At 34.2% G+C, this 21,128-nt stretch overlaps 1 protein-coding gene across 2 annotated transcripts in view; it reads left to right on the forward strand.

Annotated features, from left to right (window-relative positions):
* The window catches only part of Pten (phosphatase and tensin homolog), an 86,300-nt gene that overhangs the window by 13,901 nt on the left and 51,271 nt on the right, over window positions 1-21,128 (forward strand). The window contains exons 2-3 of one of the 2 annotated variants that reach the window (XM_021239126.2): window positions 10,918-11,002; window positions 13,180-13,209. In XM_021239126.2, the coding sequence (XP_021094785.1) occupies window positions 10,918-11,002; window positions 13,180-13,209 (115 nt within the window). The remainder of the gene's footprint in view (window positions 1-10,917; window positions 11,003-13,179; window positions 13,210-21,128) is intronic. The other variant, XM_087184865.1, reaches the window with a different exon arrangement.

A 21,128-nucleotide genomic window follows, 5' to 3' on the forward strand; every position in this document is an offset into this window, starting at 1 on the left:
CTAATAACTGGTATTTTTGTCTTCCTGTGTATTATATTTTGTATGTTTTAAAATTGTATTTATTGATTGAAATGGTTGACTTTCCTTAACTGGTTCTTTCAAGTTTCAGTTAAAACTATTTTCTAAATGTTTTTGTACATTCTCTGAATATGAAGACTTATCTAATTATGATCAGTAATGTGCTTTTTCCTTTTTTACTAACATGGTATCTCTTCAGTAAGAAGCATTTATAAGTAGCTTACTAAAATTAAAGAGTGTTATCTGTTCAAACCAAGACGTGTACATAGATTTACTTTCATACCTATTAGTATATTTTAAAATATTAAAATTACTTATTAAATTCTAGAATATGAAATTAGACTAGGATTTTAGTATGAGTAATTTCAGGTTTCTTTGGCTAAGTTAAAGTTGTTACAATGGGGCTAGGGATTTAGCTTCGTGGCACTGTGCCTGCCTTGCAAGTGCAAAGTCCTGAGTTTGATCCTTGGTACGGAAAAAAAAAAAGTTACAATGATTATCTTCAGTGGGAATCATGATGTTAGAACAAGATAACTGTAAAGCCAGTAATGTGATTCTTTTTGATCCAGTAATGAATGATAGTATACTGTATATGCTTGCATATTTAAAAATCTACACATTATTTCTAAAGTACTGCATTTAGGCTAAGCTGTTTTTGCCAATTGGAAAAAAGTCACTTTCAAATGATTTCCTGGCTTGCAATATAGAATAAACTCAATTTATTAAAGCCAAATATATAATGAAGCAGTCCAATGCACTTGTTTGGAGTTTTTTTCTTTTAAAATGGCTTCAAATTAACTGACCTTTCTTTGAAACATAAATTTTGATTATTAGAAACAAATTTTTAAAGTTTTACGATTTTAAATTAATAGGTAAAAAACCTACTTGTGGGAGTCACATTTATGTTAGAACATTGTTAGTGCCTTGTGTGTAAGTAGTTATTGAATATTCACAAATTGGTTCATGGTTGCATCAGTACAAATGGAAATTTTGGAATTTTTGGAATTTTTTTTTTTCAAGAATGCACTAATATTGAGTGGATTGGCACTGGTTTTTGTTCTCATGTTACTGATACATCCTTAGCATCTTCACCTTATCTTTTTCAAATATATTTTTGCTGTAAAAGTTAATGGACTTATGTCTTGCTGCATGAAGTAGCCAAAATCTAGTGTTTTAGGATCATTACTTCTGGTAAAATAAATGGCTTTTATAAGAAAAATGATATTATAGAAGTACCTTATAAATATAGCAGTGAACTATAAAGATTAGAGCCTTAAATGAATTTATGGTACTTTATGGTAATGCTTAATCAGTATTATGGTTTACCTTTTACAAACTGTCATATGCTTCATGATTTTGCATAGGAAATGAAGGTTGGCATTAGGTTTAGGATAGGAACATAATGCTGTTGGCAAGTATGCCTAATGTGTGTTGTTGAAAGATAATCTTTTTGAAAGCTCTTACGTTCATATTTTGTTTGATTTGACATTAAAGGTTAATCCTAGATGTTTTTTAGTGGGAACACAACTAGAAAGGGTGTGTGTGTGTGTGTGTGTGTGTGTGTGTGTGTGTGTGTGTGTGTTAACAGCAGCAGAGTTCTGAAACAGGAAACTTGTCTTATCATATTCATCCAGAGACCCAGGAAGAAGTTAATTGTTTGGTATGCTCGTTAAAACCAGTTAGTTGGGTAACTTAAATTTTTAGAGGTTCACAGATGTAAGCTTGAGCAGTTGTAGATATATTGTTTTATTACAACTGCTATGAAGAAAATTGATTTAGTTGGACTAATAAGCCTTCAGTTAATATATTAAGTAAATTATACTTTGGATTTTAACGTTGCTGACATTATTAGTGACTAAACTACTTTTTCTAAGATTTAATTTGCTTAAATTTAAATATTTGAAACTCAAAGTACTTTTTTCCTTTAAAAGTTAAATTTATTTTACTGAGTGTAATCTTAATATATAGGGCTTGAATTACTTTAAAATTCTTAAATTTAAGGAATTCAGTTGGAAAAATTTTATTTCATATATTTGTCACTGTAAATTATCTTCCTGTGTTTGTGTAATTATGGAATTACATAGTTGTAATCTGGATTTTTGACTGTTCTGTGGTCTGCTTTTTCTCAAATGTAATTTTTATCTGTCAACAAGTACTTACTTTTAAAGCTACTGTAGGTTTTGTTTCATCAGGCTATGCTGAATACCTTGGTTTGCTCACTATACTTTGTTACAGTTTAAAAGTTTTTTTTCCTCCTTGTACAAACTGAGCTGTTACGAATATCTCTGTGTAGTGTACTTTTGGTTGTTTATTGGAGTATATTGCTAGAGTGTAGTGCTAGGATGAGATTTCTGGATTGAAATGAACAGTTTTGTAGTTGTTACATGTTGCAGATTTCTTGCCAACTGAACCAGTTTACGGTATTGTTACTAAGCAGAGGAATTGCTAGCAATTCTTGTTGTTACCTTGGAAGAGTGTTGACGCTTCCATTTGGAAAATGAGACCTAAACTTCTATTTCAAAACAAAAATATGTGCAAACTTTCAGTCATGGTAAGTCATGTAAAGATAAGAAAAGGAAAAAAGAAATGTGAAGTTAGGTTTGTTTGAAGATGTAGAAAACTTCAGTACATTTATAGATAATTTGGCAGTCAGTTTTCATTTTTGGTTTGGTATTGCTAGCAGATAACTAAAAAGTATCAAAAGGATACTTTATGCTAAAGTGAATTTAAGTTAATTAAATACCAGGATTGCTTTTAGTGGCACAAACCTGTAATTGCAGGTACATGGAGACTGAGGCAGGAGGATTGTGTGTTTGAGGCCAGTCTAGTCAATTTAATGAGATCCTCTCAAAATAAAATTAAAGGGAGGAGGGTGCTGGGAATATCGCTCAATGGTAGAGGATTTGCCTAGCATGCATCAGGCCCTGGGTTTAATCCTGCTACTGTGAAGCAAACCAACTAACCAACCAAAAAAATCAACAGACCCCACTATTTTGAATTGGCCTATATTGAGACACTTAAATGTAAATAACAAGCCATTTTAAACTCTGTATAATTTAATAGTAATAACCTCTTAGAATTACAAAGCCCTTTGCAGTTTTGTAAAGATCTTTTTATATTTTAAATTTTTTATTTATTTTTTGACTTTTTTGAGACAGAGCCTCAATGTATAGTTCACACTGGCCTTGAACTCACCATGGAGCCTAGGCTGGCCTTGAACTCACAGTGATCCTCCTGCCTCAGCCTCCCAAGTGCTGGGATTATAGGCACGAGCCACCATGCCTGGCTGTGCAGCAGGCAGCGAAACCACTGAGCTAATCCCCGGCCCTAAGATATTTTTAGTTATTGTGTTTGGTCCCTGAAACAGCCAGTGAAAAGTTGAAGCAAAGTGGTATTATCATTATTTTATATAAGAACAAAACCAATATTTGAGGCCCAAAGATTGAATGATTTACCTAAAGTCGTAGGCTTTAAGTTACATAGTTGGGAATGGAACCTTGGTCTGTATTAAATGTCAGTATTCAAGTGCTTAGTAAAAAAGGCCTGGCAACTAGTAAATATTTACGTATTTCTTCCTTCATATTTCTTAAAACTCCATTTTTGGAGCACTCAGCATTTTTGTAGTTTAAGCTTTCATGCCTGTATATCCTTTTTCCTTTAGAAAGAGAAATTTTAGGTTTCATTAATTTGGTCTGTATAGGAATGACTAAATGCTTTATATATTAGGACAAATTTTCTTAAATGATGAATAATTAGCACTTTATCAATTGGAAAATTCAACGCACGTTATTTCTGTTTGGTTCTCAATATGAATTTTCAATTTAGAAACCAGAATCCATCATTAACATTCAGTATATTTAAAAGGGAAAGATAATTAGAAATATAGGACTATGGATGTGGCTCAGTGGTAGAGCATTTGCCTAACATGAGCAAGACCTTGGATTTGAACCCAGAACTGGGAGGTGGAGGTGGGGAGCAACTATAAAAATTTTTACTAAACGTGAAAGTGGGTCATAGAAATCCATGATGGTGATGTTTAAAGCATAATTTGATTATAAAGGTTTATATTATAGATATAACCATGGCATACTTGGAGAGTTTTAAAATTGTTAGTTTGTTGAAGGGAATGTGAACCTAATATACCTTGTGAATCAATGGCTGAATTTCTTTTTTCTCTCAGATGAGCTTTAAACACAGAGCAAAACTGGTGGCAGGAGTGAAGAAATGGATAAAGTCAGACTAATAAGATAGATAACAGGAATGGAAAGCAAGTTAGCAAATACCAGGCCTTTATAATTTAATTATATTTCCCAGGAACTTCTAGAGTTTTTTCCCCTGCCTTCTGTCTATGCTTTCCACCAACAGACAATTAAAGAAGAAACAGGGCCATGATCAAGGTTATTTCTCTGCAAAAGAGCTCCCATGTTGATCCTGGCCCTTGACTCCTTATATATAGCTAATTAAATTGAACTCCCTGCCACAGTATCCTTAAAGTCGGACAAAATCCTGTCAGTCTACCTTTATTGATTCATTGATTGCAGTACTGGAATTGAATTCAGGATCTTTGCACAGAGCTACACCCCCAGCCTTTTTAAGAGGGTTTTGTGATTCTTCTCTTTCAACCGCCTAGAACACTAGGATTACAGGCATGTACCATCATCCTTAGTTTTGCTTTTTTTATATATTTTTGTGTGTAGGCTGCTGCTTCCTGAAAGTTTCTTGCATTTCTGTATTTCCACTCCAGCCTCTGCTGGAATATTCTAATCTTTCTGATTTCTTCCTCTGTCTGTTGATATCTGACTTACTCTTATTATCTGTGTATTACCTTGCTTAGTGAATCTTCATCTCTGTCTCTACAGAATTAATCTTGTCTTCTTTAGCTCTTAAAATAGCTTGGTCTTTTATGTAATAGGACCTTTGGCATCATAGGTCTGTGTGTCCATATTCTCTGATAGACTAGGAACTCCTTGGAGGCAGTGCTCTTTGCTTACTTAACACGTTCATGACCAGCCATAATTCGTATGTCTCATGGCAGGCAGCTTGAATCACCAGTGGTACGTGCATAACTGCCCCATTGGGTGGCTTTTTGCTTATTTTATTAGTAAAGATTGATAAAGGTAATTGGATTTGTTGGTATCACTAGTGGTACAAGCCACCTGATGGGACAGTCATGCATGTACCACTGGTGGTTCAAGGGGTGGGAACGTGTTAAAGCCTTAACATTCTTAGTGCCCTTGCACCAAATGTTCAGTTGTATTTGAATAATTTCATAAATGGAATGGCCATTAATGTATATGTAGCAACCACATATGTATAGTTATACATAGTTTTCTTAAGTTAGGCAAATCCTTTGCCAACTTAATTGCTTCAATAATTGGAATAGTACAAGGATAAATTTGAGCTTAAGCTGGTTAGAATGACCACATCTCAAGGGTCAGTGTACTGGGTTTTCTAGAAGGAGAAAATCTTACTAGGATTCTTATTGAAATTAACATTTTAGGTTAAGTTTGGTAATAATTATTCATTTAATAAAAATAATTCTTTTTTGCATTGTTCAAAAAATTTAGGTCACTTCAATTTTTTTTATTAAAATTTTTTTTTAAATTTTTGTACCGAGCATCAAACTCAGGACCTTTCGCTTGTGAGGCATGTGTGGCACCACTGAGCTAAATCCCTGGCCCTTCAAGCCTTTTTTTTTAAAAGACAGGATCTCACTATATAGTTCAGTCTGACCTCGAGCTCACTGTGTAGCCTAGGCTACCCTTGAACTTGTAACAATCCTGCCGCATCCTCTTGAGTGCTGGGATTATAGGTGTGCACCACCATAGAGGCAAGTCATTACAATTTTTTTTTTTGGTACCGGGGATCGAACTTGAGACCTTGCACTTGTGAGGCATTTGGTGAAACCACTGAGCTAAATCCCGAGCTCATAAGTCATTACAATTTTTGACCAAAATGTATTTGTAATGTTTTGGATGGGAATTCCAGAGTGTTATTTGCCTCGCTTTAGGTTCTCTTTTGCTGCTTCCGGTGTTTGATTTATTTTCTGTTTCCCATTTTCTTATGTTTGAACTCTGAGCCTGAGTTAAAAAATAAAGATTATTCTGTATCACTTTGGCTTAATTGAAGCTCTCCTCTCTTTTGCTTATTTTCCCCCTCATTAATGGACATGAGGCAGGAAAACAGTTTGACAGTTGAAGAGCTGCATTTTTGATTGAGACTGGTTTCTTATGCTTGTATTTGTCATGTTAAAATGATAATACTAGTTTTTTTTGGAGTTCTAACTCTTCGATGTTAGGGGTGAATTTATGTGTTCTTAAAGTAACAAAGTGTTATTTAAGTCTTAGATGTCTTTGTTATTGTAACTTTTGGTAGAAATTCAGTATTTTAAGAAACTACATGTAGAACTGATCTAAGTCGTACAAAATAGTAATTTGTCATGGCACTAAATAGATGTGGAGATAATTATAAAGCAAAAATTTAAAAATTTGCTATAGACAGAGTCGATACATTGTAGCAAAAATAGAAGTACAGAACAAGCAAAAATAAGGAAAAATATTCCTGCTACCTAGGTATCATTACTTTTAGTAACTTAATTTGTAACCCTTTTGTCTATATGTGTCCATATGGTCTCATATATATACTGTGTATATATTATGTGGTCCTGAGGATCAATCTCAGTTTGCACTGAGTTACACCGTTAGCCCTTTTTAAATTTTTTATTTTGAGACAAGTTCTTGTTAAGTTGCCCAGGCTAGGCACAAACTTGGAATCCTCTTGCGTCAGCCTCCTAGAGTGCTGGGCTTACAGGTATGTAACACCATACCTGGCAGAAACTTTTAACTTTTTGTGACTCAAGGGCAGCCACTCATTTCCCCCTCTTAAAAAAATATGACTTGTTGAAGAGAGATTAGGTCATGTCTTACAGACCTTTTGATTAATCCAGTTCACTCTCTTACAGTGTCATTTAGCCTGTTCTTTATGTATTTCCTATACATTAAAATTGTTAATCTAAAGGCTTTTTGAATTTGCTAAAGATACTTGACTATCATAGATGATGCTTTATCCTTTATATTGCATTACTTCAAAAGTTATGTGCTTTCTGCTTGACTCTTGGTGAGTCTAAGACTGGTTGCAGAAATTGTGCAATGACAGTCTTTTCTACTGTTTTATTTGTCTCTGTATATTAGGAAGTATTTTGGGTTTTTTTGGGTTTTTTTAGTACTGGGGATCGAACTCGGGACCTTGCGCTTGCAAGGCAGGCGCCAGAACCACTGAGCTAAATCCCAGGCCCCTGTATTAGGAAGTATTTTGTATGGTGTTTTGACCCTATTGGAAAGCTTAGTTCCTCATCAACCTTGTGCCTGTTGGTTTAACATTATTTATTCATCTTTGCCTAAATTGGTAATTTCATTAGGGCTTGCAAAACATGACTTTTCTGTTTTTAATCTTTTATATTTACTAATTGTTTTCTCTTCAGTCCCCCTCCTTTACCAATTTTAAAGTGAAGAATTTCTGATAGCCACTGAAAGGTGATAAATGAAAAGGATTTTTGTTGTTTAACTTTTTCTGTTTTGAGTATCTTATAGATTCAGGGACTTTAATTCAGTCTGTTTTAACTTAACCATCATTCAAGTTTTTCTTTGTTGCTCAAATTATCACATCTAGTCATTGAGACTTCTTTATGCCAGCTCCTCTGTCCATTGCTAGAACATTAATTCCTGTAAGCCTTCCTTGCTCACTGCCACAGAAGCTATCCTAGGCTCACCTGTGCCTCCCTGCCCCAGATCTGGCATCAACTCTTTCTAAAGAGGTTTGGTACCTTTAATGTATTATGACATTAGAGGCAAAAATCTGAGTTCTAGGAGTGTTAACTGCTGCTTGTGTGACACTGCTTATAGGCCATTTCAGTGAAAAGACCCAGAAAACACAAGTATTTATAAACATGAATCATTGATTTTTTTAAATTTCTAGATTTTAAAGTATCTCATACTAATAATCATGGGTCTTAAAACCATTAGCATAATTTCATGGCTTTTCATATACTATATAAAGTTTGAAGATACCAGTAATACTACTAAAAAGAGTAAAACTATCAAAAATAGATTGAAATTACTTTATAGTTTTTGTTTTTAGAATACTTTATACCAAGAAATACAGAAGTGCAGCGTCTAGCTTTAAAATAAATTCTTTCTCCTGATTGTTGTTAACCAAATTTGTTTCTCTTTTCAATGTATGGGATTTAAAAGTTTTAATTAGTTTTATTTATTTTTTTTGGTGCTGGGGATCGAACTCAGGACCTTGTGCTTATGAGGCAGGCACCTGCACCGCTGAGCTAAATCCCCGGCCCATTAGTTCTTATTTTTTGAGGTGCTGGAAAATGAACCAACTGTATCACTGAGCCGCAACCCCAAACCTCATATGGATTTTTTTTTTTAATGCCTTTTTTGAAATTTTAAATGATTCAGAGGTTAAAATTTGGGATGGGGGTATAACTCAGTGTTCTTTGTTAGCATGCTCACTGGCCTGATTTTAATTCCCAGAACCCCTACTTTCAACAAACACTCATGCAAACCACACAAAAGAAACACGTCAACATTATCCAGGCCTGGGGATGTAGCTTAGTGGTGCCATGCCTGCCCTGGTAAGCACAAGGTCCTAAGGTAGATTCCCAGTATCAAAAACAAATAAATAAAAAAAACCATTGTCCAAAAATATACATAGCAGTCTTGCTTCCACTTGTTCCTCTTATAGTTTTCCCCTTTCCATTCTATTTTTTCTTTTTAAAAAATTTTTGTTTTGTTTCGTTTTTTGTTTTTTGAGACAGGGTCTTGCTATGTAGTTCAGGCTGGCCTCAGACTCACTGTGATCCTCCTGCCTCAGCCTACCCAAGTGCTGGGATTACAGGTGTGTGCCATCACACTCGACTTCCATTCTCTGTAAAGCATCCATTTTTGTTCCTCATTTATGATGTAGGAGTGTGTGTGTGTGTGTGTGTGTGTGTGTGTGTGTGTAGGATGTTCAATTTCCATTAAATATATGTATATTCTTTCATCCATCCCCGTGCAAAAGGTAAATATTTTTTTCTGGTACTGAGGATCGAACTCAGGACCTTGTGCTTGTGAGGCAAGGGTAGTGCCTCTGAGCTAAATCCTCGGCCCAACAAAAGGTGTATTTTTGATGTACCCTGTTGTGTAGTTTTTTCTTAAAATATTCTGTTGATTTCTCCAGTCACTACATAGTTATCTTACAGAAGAACATGTAATGCAATGCACAATTAACCCTTTCTTAACATAAAAATAAGAGCTTTCTGTAATTTTGTAAATTACTTTTGGATTGAAAATAATACTGAGGGCTGAGGATATAGCTCAGTAGAGTGCTTACCTAATACGTGCTAGGCCCTAGATTTGATGTCCAGCAACGTTTAAAAAAAAAAAAAGAAAAAATGTTGAAATTAATTCAATAATGAGTGCTGCAAAGAGAAAAAGAAAAATACTTAGGAAAAGGCAATGAATCAAGTGAATTTTGGATTGCATTTGGAAGGTAATGGATCCTGAAATAGATGAGCAGAAATCTTTTGTGATGGTTTTTTAACGGAGGCTTTAGGCAAATTAGCCTTTGGTGGTATAAAATTTTTTTTTCAGAAAAATCATGAGATTGGAGAGGATTGATGAGTTCAAGGGAGAATGAGAGCTGGTGTGTTAGGTGAAAATCACAGAAATGTAAAGCTGAGTGTGGTGATGCATGCCTGTAATCTCAGCACTGAGGAGGCTGAAGCAGGAGGATTACCGAAAATTTGATGCCAGCCTGAACTATATAGCAAACCCCAGTCTCAAAAAACAAAAACACACACAAAAAGAATCAGAAATGTAGATTATGTAGATTGTTGGTGATTTTTATAGTTAGTTGGGAATAAATTCTTGGTAGAGGTTTTTTGTTTTTTGTACCAGGGATTGAACTCCGGACCTTGTACTTGCTGGACAGCTGTGACACCACTGAGCTGAATTCCTGGCCCCTTGGTACAGGTTTTTATGCCAGCTATAATAGCATAATTTGATATAATAGGAATGCATATAATATTGACTGCATTTATTAAAAGTGAGAATAACAGTGTTTCAATCTCAGTTCAGTATTTTATCTAGTAGTCATAGATAGCAAGGGCTAGAAGAGACTTTAGATGTTACATCTTTGAATCTAATCTTGTAAAATGGGAAAATGAGGTCTAGAAAGGTTTAAGTGATTTGTCCAAATTATACAACTAGTTAGAGGTATAGCCTCCTTCTTTAATCTTAACAAACTCTTGGGCTCAAGTGATCTTCCCAAATGTTGGGGCTACAGGTGTCTACTGTGGTATTATCACGCCCAGCTACTATGGTACTTTGAATGTGGAAAACTAGAAGTTGTATGGTTATGTCTTTAAGAGCAGAGTTTTTTTGGTTTGTTTTGATTTTTTGTTTTTGTCTCTACATACATTAGTTGTGATTTACAAAGTCTGAGGTTTTTGTTTTTCTTGCATACTTAAATCCTGAAATATAGAAATTACCTTTAACTTTAGGTGTGTTTTTGTTTTTGTACTGGGCATTGAACTCGGGACCTTGCACTTGTGAGGCAAGCAGTGGAACCACTGAGCTAAATCCCCAGCCCCACTTTAGGTGCATTTTTAATGTACAAAATAGAGGGGCTTAAAGATTTGTTGTTGTTGTAAAATTGTTTTGAAAGTCTTTTGGAATTACTGTGTTTACCATTATTTAATTAGACATGCTAGATTATAGATAAGTATATTGACAGTCTTTTATAACTAGCTATAATGGTGAAAGCTTACTGTTAACTAATGTTTTAAAATGTGTGCATATTTGCATCATTGCATATTTCAGCTGTTTCCTTAACTTAAATATATAGATATTTATCCAAACATTATTGCTATGGGATTTCCTGCAGAAAGACTTGAAGGCGTATACAGGAACAATATTGATGATGTAGTAAGGTAAGAACTCTTGATTTTCTATTTCAAATATTGATGCATATTTATATTTATATTGTATTTTCATTTAGAAAATATTTCTAAAACAGAAAAAGATACACACTGTGATGTAGACTTTATTTTGTTATGATAGTGCTCTGTAACTCCTTTTTAATATAGTGTACCTTGTAGACCTCAGTGGGATACAGCTCATTTGATAAGAACTGACTTTGTACATACCCAAATTCTTAGGTGACTTTTTGAATTCCATAAGATACCTCTCATTAGATTAATGTCTAGATTCCAGTACAATGTGATTTTTGTCTTTTATTTTACATTTGGAGATTAGGCTTCAAATCTTGTGATAATTTTTTTAAGTTAAACTTATTATTCACATTGAGCTATGTATGACCTATACCATGTATTTTTTGTAGAGCAGTTTTTAGTGAAATATATGTGTACCAAGTGCCCAAGATTATTTGGTACAATGACTATAGAACATAAAGGAGTTACTAGACATAACAAAGTTGAAATCCTTTTTTATAATTTTGGATAATTTTATAAGTGTAATGTTCATTTAGTTCAGAATAGTCTCTGAAGGCCCACTTAAGTATTACCTTTAAAATACATTTATGACCTAAGAATACATGGAAATTTGTGTCTACTGTGCAAATAGTCTTAATATATCTCATTTCAGAACAAAAATATATATGCCTGAACTGTAATGACTTTGAAAGTTAAAATTATGGAATATTTTCATTGTTGTTTTTCATAAGTGTCTTTCTTGAGACTTCTAATTTAAATATTTGGTGATGATGAGAATTGGATTTTGTAACGGGTGGGAAAACACTAATTTACAAAGCATTATGCTGATGTGGAATCTTTTATAAATAGGTGTGTAAGTATATGACTATTTTTATTCTTTTATGAGCTAGCTGTAAATTTATCTAAGTGGTTTTTAGCAACTTGCTTTGAACCATAATATAGTTATATTTTTGTAGTATTGAGTTGTGTTCAATTGAATTTTTGTGATGTTTATATTATACTTAGAATTAAATTTCAGTATCTGCAAAAAGTTCCCCTTCTGCCTGCCTTGTAGTTTCGATTAAAATTATGGTGGAGTTCTAGAGGTACTGTTTAAGAACTTGAAAATAGGGAAATGGATTTGCCTTCTCAAGATAGGTAGGTCACAGTGGAGGGATACTTAGTATTGCAGGCCCATCCATGGGAGCAGCAACTTGATATAGCCCAGCCAGTGATAACACATCTGAAAAAAAAATACAGAAGGCCATAGAAAAAAAGAATAAGGAAGGTAAATTTTGAATTAAGAGAGATGGTGAATCTGAGAGATGAGCAGTACTGTAGAGTCATCAGACATGTATCCCTCTTCTGTGATGCCAAAATATTTGCAGGCCTCTCTATAGCCTGTATGTAATACCTCACAAGTTGCTTTACTTCACATTACTATGATTATATGAAGTTCAAGCAAGCAGATCGCTAACACAGTTAATACTGAAAAAAGTGTATAATAGGCTGGGTGTGATGGTGGATGTCTGTAATCCCAGCACTCTGTGGGGCTGATACAGTAGGATTGTAAATTCCAGCCCAGCCTGGGCAATTTAACAATTTAGTGAGAGCCTGTCTCAAAAGAAAAAAACCAGAAATAACCTGGGGATGTAGCTTAGTGCAGAGGCCATTGGTTCAGTCCTCAGGACCACCAAAACAAAACAAAACATAAACGAAACTGTTTGCCCTCTATGGGCAAGTTTCTGATCATTATAAGGTTATCCTTGTGAGAAATCAATCTGGCATGCTAATTTTTACATTAGTCTCTCTGAGTGTGAATAAGTCACTGTGGATTTACACTTTCAATTTGTAATCAGTAAACAAGGCTAAAATTTATTGTCTAGCTTTAACCTATCTAGTTTGTTTTATTCAGGCTTACGTTTTTTTCAGATGTTTTTCCTAAAAATAGTTTTGTGTTTGGATTGTTAATTTAGTGAGTGGCTTTTATAGCCAACTGATCTTGCCACACATTATAGTAATAATAGCCTATCAACATGAAGCATTAACAGGTGAATATAATATTTATGTTGTCTTTGTTTTATTTTGTTGTCTTTTTTTTGTCATTGGTAATGATGGTTAAATGACAGTAAGGTATTGATAGTTTCTGTTGCCTCATCCTTTCCCCTTCTCTTAAGGAAAAAGATGAACAGTGACCAGGAAGGAAGGTACAGTTTTTCCTATAAAGTAAAATGAATAAAAAAATTTCTAAGTAACTTGCCTATCAGCGTTGACCTCTTTAAGGGAGTCGTTGTGTCCATTATCTGATTGACTGATTTTCTTGATTGTTTTACAGTACATTGAGGAAATTAGTAATAATCACTAATGATTCCGTTTTTGGTTCAAAAGAGATAATGTCTCTGTAGAAATGTTTTATTTTTGTATACCTTTGCTCCTTTTTGTTAACAAAATCATTTAAGTTGGAGCTTTCTTTGCCTTCTCTAGTCTGGGAAGTCCAAAGAATATTTAAAATTATCTGTTTTTTCTGCCATATTTTTCCTGTGATTTTTTTTTTTTTTTCAAACAGGAAATATTATGGAGAGTTCAGCCTTTGTTGTACTATATTATTGTTTTGAGTAAAATAAACTTAAATTGCAAATATCTTAAAGCTTAAATTATCTGGTAGTGTTTAACTGATTTAGAGGCATAGTTTGTTATGACAAAATGCAATTTTGTGTTTAAGGTAGACAGTGTACTTTTGAGACAGATATTTAAATTCTTCTTTTGAGATTACATCCTAAGATCAAGAATCAATATAAAAAAATAAAGGAGAAAAGTGAACCAAGTTGAAGTTTTTACTACCTTAACTATTTTGCTTAGTAAGCAATCAGAAGTCACATAGCAGGACATTGAAGGGAAGTTAAAAAAAGCTAACTCTCCCAAGTGTGTTTTTTTGTCTTAACTACTACCTTTTTTCCTGCCTATTTCTTGCACTAAGTTTTTTGCCCCAACCTGGTGGTACTAAGGAATTGTTTTTTGATGTGTATGTTAATCTTGTTCCTGAAGCTAATATTGAAGTTATCTAATTTATTTTATCTGGTATAAATCTAAGCACTATTTAACAAATTGGTGCTTCCAGTGTTTAAGCGGTGTGTTTGAGAACTATCTTGTCCCTAATAAATCAGGAAAATGTGGATTTAATAGAGGTAAACTGGTTTTCTTATTGCAGAACCTTTACCATGTCTGTCACACAGTGAGATTCTAGTAGGCCACTTTTTTCCCTCTTTCCCCCTGCGTCCTTTTTTTTCTTCTTTGTAGTACATGAAATATCTTTCTAAACAATGTTTCATGGGGCATAATTTGGGAAATGTTGAAAATGAAAGAAAACATGCGTATAAAAATATTTTCTTGTCAGAATCTGTAGGAAACGATTTGCTTCCTCTTTTATTGGTATTCCTCTTTTATAAGTTTTCGGTGGAGAGATTCCTGTAGTTATAAGGAAATGCTTAGATCTTGGTCTTCTGACATGGAATGATTTTTAAAAACATCCATCGTCTCATAGATGCACATTTCTTTACTCATATATAAGCACCTGTATTATGATTCTAGAGCCCATGTTCTTCCTTACATGCTGTTACATGCAATTTTTTTCTGAAGAAACTTTTCAAATATTCTCTCTTAATTATCTCTTAATCTCAGTCAGCCTTAATTATATATTAATTTTCAGTAAGAATGAGATGTTTGTTTCCCTGACATCAGAATTATTGGTTATTCAGTTTTTAAAAAAGGAATTTAAGAGTTCAGAAGCAGCTGGGTATGGTGGCTCATGCCTGTAATACCAGCACTCAGGAGGCTGAGGCAGGAGGATCACTGCAAGTTCCAGGCCAGCTTTCACTACATAGTGAATTTAGGGCCAGTCTGAACTGCATAGCAAGACATTGTCTCCAAAAAAAAAAAGTTCAGAGGCAAACTTCAGCCTCATTACTTACCGTCTGTGGTACTGGAAGATGTTAATGTCTTTCAAAAATCATTTGTGAAACAGGGATAGATTTACTGTAGAGGTTTAATATGATGTCACATGTAAACTGCTTATACAATGTTTACTTGTGTAGTAATATGTAAACAAATGCCCAAAATGTTACCTACTATTAAAATACCAAAAATAGGTTGGTGTCCATACCACAGCTGTTATGTAGTGAGCCTGAAATTGAGTCCAGGTCATTTAGATTCCAAACTTATTTCAACTATATTATCTTGTGTATCAGAGGACAAAAACTAGAAACTTCTTGGGCCAGTCTAGCCCATTGATCTCCACAGTCCACACACTGTTTAAAATTGGAACTTGTTGCATACATGCATGCATTTATATGTATATATGTTTTTTTTGAGACAGTGTCTTGCCACGTAGTCCAGGCTGCCCTTGAACTCATTATATAGCTTATGCTGCCCTTGAACTCGCAGTGACCCTCCTGCCTCAGCCTCCTGTGTGCTGAGATTACAGACTTGAGCCACTACGCCTGGCCATTGCTTATATTTAAATATCGGGAAACCTCATGTAAAAAGTTGTATTTCTGGTTGCTTTAAAAAAGTTGATGGATATGAGTTCATATCCCTATGTAACAAAAATCGAATAGAGTTGTGTAATTTCTTATCTGTCTCTGTCATTGAACAGATTACTGTATTAGGTACTATTTCTCATCTTCTCTTCTGCTTGGTTTGAGTCTGTGTAAGTTTATAGATCAGTAAATCTATATGTAAGTTTTTGCTTTATTAATGCATGTATTGCTTGCTTTAGGTACTCAGTATTATAGAATGTTGTATATGAGTTGTGTCATTTAAAATGTTGTATAGGATCATTGTAGAAATCTCTCCAGTTAATGGTTTTATAAGGAGAGAATAAAGGGGAGGAGATTATCAAAGAAATAATACTAGGACATTTTTTAAAAAGAATGCAAGTCTCCAAATTGAAAGTTTCTACACAGTGCCAAGCAAGATAAATGGGGGGAAAAACCCCAAAAGCAAAAAGACCAGCCCATGCATGGCATCTAACTCATTGGTAGTAAAATTTAAAAATAATTGATAGAATTCTGCCTTAAACATCTTGCCTTCAGCTTAGAAGTCTATCTATATCCAGCCCTGCCATCAACTATGGAGAAAACTTCATGGATTCAAAAAAATGTATTCATGAAAAACATTTCCTAGGGGATTACTACTAGATGTGCTGCAACAGAATAAGAGAGTAAACTAAGAAAGAAAAAAATACAACCTTGCCAGGATTTATTATTGCTGATTTCTTGATGGTAGCCATTCTTTCTGGAATGAGATATAATCTCAGTGTTGTTTTAATTTGCATTTCTGGAATGACCAGTGATGTTGAGCATTTTTTCATATATTTATTGGCTGTTTCTATTTCTTCATTTGGGAAATGTCTGTTCATTTCAGTCGCCTGTTTTTGGATTGGGTCTACAAATGTGGGAGAAGGGGTGTCATATTTTTGAGTTCTTTATATATTCTAGATGTTAGTCCTCTGTCTGAAGACTAGCTGGTAAAAATTTTTTCCCATTCTGTGGGTTGTCTGTTCCCTGTGTTGGTGGTTTCTTTTGGTGTGCAAAAGCTTTTTAATTTGATTTAATCCCAGTTGTTGATTCTTTGTAATGTGTAATTGGGGTTTTGTTCATAAAGTCTTTGCCTACACTTATGTCTTCAAGAGATTTACCTATTCTATCTTCCAGCAGATTGTTTCTGTTTTAATATTTAGATCTTTGATCCATTTCAATTTTAGTTTAGTGCATGGTGAGATATGGGTCTAGGTTCAATTATCAGCACATGGAAAGGCTGTCTTTCTTCCAATGAAGGTGTTTGGCCTCTTTGTCAAAGATAAAGTGACTTAGTGTGTTTGGAGTTGTTCCTGTATCTTCTAATCTGTTCCATTGATCCTTGGGTCTGTTTTTTTGCTAGTACCACACTGTTTTCATTATGGTGGCCTTTTAGTATAACTTCAGATCAGGGATTGTGATGCTCCTTGCCTTGCCCTTGATGCCCAGAATTGACAGACACACTGAAAACTACAGTACTGTGAAAAAGGAGATCAAAGAGGCTATCAGAAAATGGAAAGATATCCCCTGTTCTTGGATAGGAACAAATGTAGTGAAAATGGCCACACTTCCAAAACTGTCATACAGATTTAATGCAGTCCTAATCAAAATACCAATAGCATACCTCACATAACTAGTCAAAACAGTCCTAAAATTTATATGGAACCAGAAGAGACCTAGAAGAATAATATTTAGAAACATTGAATTAAGTCGGGAAATACAATTAGAATAGTTGCCAGTGGTTGCCTGTGTAGAGAAGGGTTTGAGTATGAATAGGCCAGAGATGTGTAAATTTTTATGTGATAATAATGTATTTATATATAAAAAGGATTAAAATTTACCATTTAACCATTTTCAAGAGTACAGTTCAGTGGCACTATGTGCATTCTTGTTATACAACTATCACCACTATCGGTCTCTAGAGTTTTTTTTGTTTTTTTGTTCTTTTGTTGTTTGGGTTTTTTTTTTTTGAGTCAGGGTTTCACTATGTAGTTCAGGCTGATCTTGAACTCACTATGTAGCCCAGGCTGGCCTCAAACTCACGGCAAACCTCCTGCCTCAGCCTCCCAAGTGCTGGGCCTACAGGCATGTGCCACCACACCTGGGCCTTCTCTAGGAGTTTTAAATTATCCCATACTGAAACACCAAGGTCATTAAATAACTACCCTTTTTTATCCTGTAAGCCACTGGTAACTGTTGTTCTGCTTTCTGTCTGTATGCATTTTAGTATGTTAGGTACCTCCTAGAGGTGTGATCAAAAATAGTGAATGTTTAAATAAAAAAAATTACTACAGTAAAAGACACATTGCCATTAATCCCCCTCAAAATACTCCCCCTTGCTTCAAACACCTTGTCCCACTATTCTTACCACTTCCTGAAGCAATTCTGTAGTCCTCTTTCACAAGTGTTTTTACAAGTTGTGATAAAAAATACAGTGAATGTTGCTGCTAAATATCATCCAGTGGAAAGGCAGGTTCATAAAAGCATTATGGCATGTCTCATCCATCTTACTGAATCTGGCCCTATGTCACTTTCCATTCTTCCTCAAAGTCAAAATGATCATGAAAGGTAAATGTTTTTAATCAATTTAGGACATCAGTGCAGCATGACAGTATACCTAAATGCACACACTAAGAGACTTCTAGGAGTGCTTCAGAAAGTGGCAAGGACAATGGGATAAGTGTGTGAAGCAAGGGAGAATATTTTGGGGCAAGGATGAATGATAGTGTGTCTTTTACTGTAATAAATTTTTAAAATTTAAATATTCACCATATTTTTTATCACATCTCATAAAGTAGAATCATGCAATATTTGTCTTTTTATGGCTGAGTTATTTCACATAGCATAATGTCTTCAGTGTTCATGCATCTTGTAATATACACTAGAATTTCCTTCCAAGTAGAGTAATTCATCATTGTATGTATTGTAGACCATATTTCGTTTATCCATTCATCTATTGATGATTTCGTTTTCACCTTTTGGCTATGGTAAATAATGCTATGAACACAGGTATATAAATATGTTTGTCTTCTTGCTGTTCTTTAGGATACATACCAAAATAGTGAAATTGTTAGGACACATGATAATTTTGTTTTTACATTTTTGAGGAATGGACACACACTTCACTGTAACAGCTGTGCTATTTTACATTGCTACCAGCATGCACAAGGATTCTGATTTCTCTGCATTACTGCTCATTTTTATTTTGCTTTACTTTTGAAATGATACTATATTAATAGGTATGAAGTAGTATCATTGTGGTTTAGATTTGCATTTTCCTAGCTGAGCATTTTTATGTATTTATTGGTTGTTCGTATATCATCATGAGAAACTTAATGTTCAAGTCCTTTGTCAATTTATAAATTGGGTGGCTTGCTGGTTTTTGTTGTGTTTTGGTAGTTTTTTTGTTTTTATGTTTTGGATATTAGTTCCTTATCACATTTGTGATTTGCAGATTATTCTATCCCATTCTTTGAATTGCTCTTTTACTTTACTGTGTCTTTAGTGTGCACAAACTTTCTATTTTAATGACATTAATTTGTCTGTTTTCTTTTGTTGACTGCTTTTTGTTTCAGGTCCAAGAAATAATTGCCAAATTCATATCATGAAATGTGAATGTCCCTGTGTTTTCTCTTAAGAATTGTATAGTTTTAGCTCTTACATTTAGGTCTTTGATACATTTTTGCTTATTTTTATATTTTGTGTGAGGTAAGGCTTCACAGTTTTGCATATGGGTATCTCATTTTCCCAGTGCTATCTGTTGTAGAGACTGTTCTCTCTCCCATTGAACTGGTTTGGCACCCTTGCCAATAGTAATTTGACCATATATGCAAGTTTTCTGCCTTTATTTTCTGCACATTATTTTCATTACTGTTAAAAATTTTGAAATCAGAGTATACTTCCTCCAATTTTGTTCTACTGTTGAATAATTGTGCTGTTCAGGGTCCTTTATGAATTTTAGGTTGGTTTTTTCTGCTTATGCAAAAAAGTTAGGATCTTGGTAGGGATTGCATTAATTGTAGGTTGCATTACATAGTATTGCTATCTTAATATTTTTCAGTCCCCACAAACAAGGGATGTTTTTTCACTTATGTCTTTTTAATTTCTTTTAGCAGCATTTTTCACTGTGGAAGTATTTCATCTCCTTGGTTAATTCTTATGTATTTTATTTACTGGAGTGCTAGTTTAAATTTAATCATTTTCTTAATTTTTTTATTCATTGTTAAATAGAAATGCAACTGATTTTTATGTATTAATTTTATATCCTTTGGTGAATTCATCTATTCTGTTTTTCTTGTGGGGAGGGTTCTTGGGGTTTTCTGCATATGAGGTCATATCATCTACAAACAGTTTTACTTCTTCCTTTCCAATTTTTTTCTTTTAATTGTTCTCTGTTGAATATTCAATACTATTTGAATAGAAGTGGTGCAGGGGAGGCATCCTATCTTGTTTCCACCTTAGAGGAAAAGCTTTCAGTCTTTCATCATTTATGTGTCATGGATTTTTTTATATATAGTCCTTAATTATATTGGATAATTTACCTTGTTCTTAGTTTGTTGAATGTTTTTATCCTGAACAGCTGTTGAATTTTTAAAAATGCCTTTTCTATACCAATTGAGGACCATGTTTTCCTTTTCTGTTACATTAATTTTTATGTTTGAAATATTTTTTAATTTTAGGAATAAATTATACTTGGTTCAGGTGTATAATCCTTTTAGTATGGCGTGGAATTCAGTTTGCTGATATTGTGTTTATTTTGCAGCAGTATTCATAAAGGATATGTAGCGTTTTCTCAGACTTTGCTGTCAGGATGTGTTAGTTAGCTTATCATTGCTGGGACAAAATAACCTGACATAACACAAATTAAAGGAGGAAAGATTTATTTTAGTTCATGGTTTCCAAGGTTTCAGTCCATGGTCTCTGGCCTCAAGGTAGAAACATGGCAGAAGGCATGTCAGCTAGGTAGCAGAGGGATCAGAGTTAAGAGAGAAAGGCACTGGGGACAAAATATGCCCTTCTAGGTTATACCTTTGCTACTTCCTCCATCTAGGCCCCACTCCTAACAGCACATTCAGCTATGAACTCCTCAGTGGGTCAGTCCTTTGATGATGAGTACCATCTAATCACCTTCCCAAACCCCACCTCTGAATGCATAAGACTTTTGGGGGCATTTTTAGCAGAGAGCAATGTTAGTGTCATAGGTTATGTTAGCAAGTATTTTCACCTGCTCAGTTTTTGGGAAAAGTTGAAAAAATTGGTGTTCTTTAAATGTTTGATAGAATTCACTATTGAAATCATCAAGTCTAGTGCTTTTCTATGTCTAGAGGGTTTTGATTATATTCAGTCTCCTTACCTAGGTATAAGACTATTCAGATTTTCTGTTTTTTTGTGACTGAGTGTTGGCAGGTTTTGTGCTTCTCAGTATTTGTCTCTCTAATGTAGATTATTCAGATTTGTTGGTATAAAGTTGTTCATACTACAATATTCTTACAATTCTGTAGAACAAGTATTAATGTCCCCATTTTTACTTCGGATTTTACTGGTTTAAGTCT

The sequence above is a fragment of the Heterocephalus glaber genome, unplaced genomic scaffold, assembly GCF_053883595.1.
Source record: "Heterocephalus glaber isolate CG9 unplaced genomic scaffold, H.glaber_assembly_v1.0 deba00001497, whole genome shotgun sequence".
NCBI lineage: Eukaryota > Metazoa > Chordata > Mammalia > Rodentia > Bathyergidae > Heterocephalus > Heterocephalus glaber.